The sequence below is a fragment of the Hordeum vulgare genome, chromosome 1H, assembly GCF_904849725.1.
Source record: "Hordeum vulgare subsp. vulgare chromosome 1H, MorexV3_pseudomolecules_assembly, whole genome shotgun sequence".
Classification (NCBI taxonomy): domain Eukaryota; kingdom Viridiplantae; phylum Streptophyta; class Magnoliopsida; order Poales; family Poaceae; genus Hordeum; species Hordeum vulgare.
Genome location: NC_058518.1, coordinates 39,641,333 through 39,646,692, shown reverse-complemented (window position 1 = coordinate 39,646,692; position 5,360 = coordinate 39,641,333). Strand labels below are relative to the sequence as shown.

The window sequence follows — 5,360 nt, the reverse complement described above, 5'->3', positions numbered from 1 at the left end:
CCAAATGGACAAAAATCAGAAAAAATCGCCGCCCGTTTGGGTCGGCCGGTTGGAGTTGCTCTTAGAGGGTCTACAAAAGATGACGGTCTCTTTCAGAAGCTGTCGAACCAGCTTTACCGAATTATTGGAGCTGGTATAATTTACTTCTATTTTATCTTGTTAAATGTCAATGCCTAATGTTTCTGCAACTTGCAGTTTTGTAATGCTATAAGTGAGGAAAGCTTCCTGGAAAAAATAGAATGATAACAAGAATAAACTGTGGACATACTTACAATTTTTAATTAGCTAGTGCTACAACTAAAGGTATATATGCAAAACCATAAGAAAATTAGATCACTACACAATGCTCATTCTGTCTTTTCTAGGAGCAAATAACCATTCATCATAAACTGGAGGATGTACAGGAGACTGAATGAAAGTTCAAACTTCATGTACACAGGTTTTCAGTACCTCAAGATTGTTCAAGTAGTAAAATCATCAAGCTCTTGGTGCTGGGGGGCTCAGAGAATGCCAAACAGCTTGATAATGTATAGTAGTCCATCAATTTCACTATAATTGCCATCGGCCCAACACACACTTTATATGCTGAGGTTCAGAGAACTCCAAATAGCAAGATTTCTTTCACCATTAGCAAACACATCACACACCAGACGGCCCATGCGTGGAGGTGGCGTACGGATTAGGAGTGATATCCATAGGATGCACGCCCAGCAGCTAAGCACCAACTAGAACACCATGGTGGCAGTGTGGTACCATCACCCAGCTCAATCTTGTTGAGGCACTTGTCCAGATCGTTGAGAGGGAGCTCCAAACCACACGAACACTGAACTGCTGGTTCCAGTGCATCAACTAACTCCATCGAAGAATTGGTACTTCACAGGGAGCAATTGTATTTGTTCACGATAATTACCTTTCCCAGAAAACAGAGACAACAACAATGAACTAGTTGAAGCCTCAAGTGAGATGCTCTTGCCATCAACTTTAGACATATAATTTCCTGCCTTGACTATCTCCCCCTTTTCCAATAACGTTCTAATGGTATCATTTAAAAGACGAGAGCAAGGAGCACAACCACTCTTCTCCATTGAAGAGAACATATTGTCAGCTTCTTCCACTGATCCTTCTTTTAGAAGATTTCGTATCATTATGCCGTATGTAGAGGCATTGGGCACTAACCCGCTGTCTGATATTGCAGAAAACAAATCTTTAGCTTCTTCTCTTCTCTGAACAGTGTACATTGAATTAATCATGGTATTGAGTGTTGTGATATTGAACTTTACATTCATCGTGCATAATTTCTGGAACATGACAATTGCTTCATCGGTGCAATTATTTCTACAAAGTCCTTTAAGAATTATGTTGTATGTGGGCAAGCTCACTGTTGTTCCACATCCGATCATCTCATGGAGCATTTTCTGGGCAGCAACTGTTCTCCCAGCACGAAATAATCCATCCAGTATGATGTTATATGTAACAGTTGTAGGTTTAATTTTCTTATCTGACATTTCTCTGAAAAGATTCAACCCATCATCGATCCTTCCACTCTTAAAATAACCATTGACAAGTGTATTATATGTAAAGGTATCAGGCCCAATGCCAGCTGATATCATGGCATCAAGCACACTGAATGCTTTGCCCATCTCACCGACTAGGCAATATCCATCAATCAGCGTATTAAACATAATGATGTCAGATCTCTCCCCTATGTCTTTAACCAAGTCAAAGATATGGTGTGCATCCATAACCCTTCCTTCTTTGCATATACTGTGTACTATTGAATTGAAGAATGCAATGTTTGGACGAGGAATACCATTGTTCATCATTTCATAAACCAACTCCTTTGCTTTCACCAAATCGCCATGTGTACAAAAACCCTGAATTAGGGAGTGATAAACAACTGTGTTCGGTTGCACCCCCGTACCAATCATCTGATTGAACTTATCCACAGCATCAGCCAGCCTGCCCATTCTGCAAAGTGCAGATATTAGAGTTGAATACGTGAATACATCTGGACTCAGTCCTTGTCCCTGCATTTCACTAAGTATGAGCATAGCTTCATCCATCATTCCTCGTTTAGCATATGCATCAATTAAAATGGTGAAAACAAGGCAGTTGGCTACAATACCGTCGCCTTTCATTGTATTAAAGAAACTCATCATATCAGCAAAGCATCCTTCCGTTGCATACCCGTGGAGCAGAATGCCATACGTAACAATATTAGGTCTGTGGCCCTTGGCAGCCATGGAATAAAAAATTTCAGCAGCTTCTTTGCTTCTTCCATGCTTGCAAAGGGAGTCCATGAACGAGTTCCAAGAGACAATATCTGGTATAAGACCCCTGCCTGTCATTTCTCTGAACATTTTAGTCGCCTCTTCCCAGCGGCCCAAAGTGGAATATCCATGGATCATGCTAGTATATGTCACTTTATTCGGTGGAACACCGTTATCAACCATCTGCCGAAGCAACAATTCTGCGTTGTCCACTGCTCGGGCCTTGCACAGTGCATTGATAATCGAGTTATGTGTCACCACATCAGGCACAAACCCTTGCTGCATCATTTCATGGTATAGATTGCAGGCCTTGCCTATTTTTCCTTCCTTAAAGAAGCCGTGGATGACCGTGTTATACGTGACCACGTCAGGGGAGCAGACACCTTCTTCTTTCGCCATCATCCGGAGCAGGTCAAGCGCCTGCTGGCTCCTGTTATCATCACATAATCTCTTCAGGACAATGGCGTATGAGAAGGCATCAGGCACACACCCCAGCTCAGTCATCCTACGAAGCAGCACTTTCACAGCATCGTCTGTCCGTTTAGTGCAGCACAAGCACTTGAGGACAGTGTTGGCGGCGGTCTTGTCTGCCTTCAGGCCCGTCCTTAGGAGGCGGCCGAAGAAGGCGAGCCCAAGTTCCGGACGACGCGCGCGGCAGCAGCCGTTCATGACGACGCCGTAGGTGAAGATGGTGGGCGGCGCCACCCGCATCCCGGCTTCTTCTCGGCAGACACGGTTGAAGAGGGAGAGGACGAGGGCGGGGCCGTCTCTGCATGCCTCGGAGGGCGCAGCACGGCCGAGGGCGGCGAGGAATCCGTTCAGGGAGCGCTCGGGGACCGGGGTGGCCTGTTGAAGCAATTCGTCGAACAGGCGGTGTGCGTCTTGAGGGCTGAGCGTTCCGGCGCGGACACGCTCCGTGGCCGCGGCAAAGGCGGCGTGGGGGGACCAGGAGGATGAGGGCCGCGAGGTGGACGAGGAGAGGCGGCGGCGGAGGCGCAGGCGGATGCGGGGCATGGGCGTGGTGGAGCAGGAGCAGTGGCGGAGGCGAATGCGGGACGTCGGCGACATGGAAGAGGAGCAGCCGGGGAGGGACGTCAGCTTGGGAGAGGAGGAGCTGCGGAGGCTCAAGCCGGACGTCGGCTAGGTGGCGTAGGAGGAGGAGGGTGAGCGGCGGCGGAGGCGGGACGCTCGGCGCGTGAGCCGTCGGGGCGGAGCGCGAGGGGAGCCGTTACAGTTGCTGGAGTAAAATCTGAGGAAGATGTGTTCCACGTCATCACGCATCCCGTACCACGTACCCAAACTCAACGTCATGCGTCCAACTCTACGATGTGTTAAAGTAAACGAGATTAAATGAAAGTGAATGAATCATTGGTCTTAATTTTTATTGATTTATATATATATATATATATATATATATATATATATATATATATATATATATAAAAGAGGTGGGAAGAAGAGATGTCTATTCGGAGGCATCACTTCAGAACAGGTGTATGTTGGCAATATAGAAAGAGAAGAGACATGACTGTTCGGGGTTGAACATCCTTTGTTAATTAATTTCTCTTCTCTTGTGTTCTTGTCTTCTTTGTGCTTCTTTTCTCTTCTCTGTTGGCTTGATGCTTTTGGAAGAGTCTTGGGAGGTTGCCGTGGTCGATCGCCGAAGAGCGCCCGCTTTCCACGAGGTTGTAGTCGCGTCGAAGGACACTGATGCCCGCACGCCGGCTATGCGTTGCTGCCTACAGGGGACGCGTGCAACCGGCGGTGGAGGTGCCTTGTTGCTGCCGATTCTTATTTTCTCGTTCTGTTTGAGTATTAATCAATCCGATCAATTGATCTCGCCATGTGTATATACCGGGTGAAGTGATTCACAAAACACAACCAGTTAGTATTACTATTTGATTGATTCGAAGAAGACAAAAGCAAATTGAACAATCCCTGATTGTAGATGTATCCATGTCCATGGATTCTTGTCGTGGACGTGATATTGTCTCATCGAATCGGCAGCAGTATGGCCTTTTCTCAACGGAAAGCAACAATGTTGATAACGTGTTAAAGTAAAACGAGATTGAATGAAAGTGAATGGACCATCAGTCCTGATTTCTATTGATTCTCAAGTATATATACATTTGAAAGAGGTGGGAAGAAGAGGTGTCTGTTCGGAGGCATCCCTCCAGAACAGGTGCATGTTGGCAATAGAGACAGAGAAGTGACATGATTGTTCGGGGTTGGACACCCTTTGCTAATTAATTTCTAATAGGATGATCGCCGCACATTCATGCCGGTGTGCCAGTCCACAGCGGACACGACTCTACGACCTTGATGCCGGTCAAAGGGACATGATCTGGTGAGAGGGTGGCGTCGCTTCAATGAAGACGCGGCGATCAAGAAACATATTCTGGCCGTTATGCCGCATTAAAACAGTATCATTCCGCTATTTAAGCAAGCGCCGATCAAAGCATATCTCATATCCTCTTCATACCGAGTCGGGAAGCTCCTCTACTCTCCTTTAGAATGGATCCGTCCATAACGACTGGTTTTCAGTGCTGGCGGGTGAATCCGACTCTCTCAACAGACGGGGGGCACCACGAGCCATGTTCTCTGGTCCCTTCATCCTTCACCCCTTTGACGGACAAGGAGAAGATCATGTCCTCCTTCAGCGACTGCGCGAAGCTGGTGCATATCTTCCCCGATGCAATCGAGTGAATTACAAAAAACCACCACATTTGCATGTGTCGAGCAGAATTGCCATCACATTCCTTGCTCGTCGCAAAAATCAACTACCTTGGGTGTAATTTTTTCAATAAACCAAATGGCCGATTTGGAGCCGTTAACTACGATTTTTGCCAGAATGGGCTCACATGTCGGGTGCCATATAGGACGAGTCTAACGGTCAGCGAGTGATGGACGTTAGTGTGGGCTAGGCCATAAACGAATCGCCATGCGCACAGCAACTCACTCCACTCCACTTGCTCTCTCTCTGCTCTCCCCTCGCCGCCGAGCCAGTGTGTCTTTGCCGCCGTTCAATGATGCCATCGTGGAATGACAGTGAGGAGAGCGGTGAGGAGGAGTTTATCGGCATGGATATGG

At 47.0% G+C, this 5,360-nt stretch overlaps 1 protein-coding gene across 1 annotated transcript; it reads right to left on the bottom strand.

Annotated features, from left to right (window-relative positions):
• Window positions 1-357: 357 nt before the first annotated feature.
• LOC123406203 (protein Rf1, mitochondrial-like) lies at window positions 358-3,514 on the bottom strand. Its single transcript, XM_045099681.1, has one exon. The coding sequence runs from the start codon at window positions 3,336-3,338 to the stop codon at window positions 846-848; it is 2,493 nt and encodes an 830-aa protein (XP_044955616.1). The 5' UTR covers window positions 3,339-3,514; the 3' UTR covers window positions 358-845.
• Between the last annotated feature and the right edge of the window lie 1,846 nt (window positions 3,515-5,360).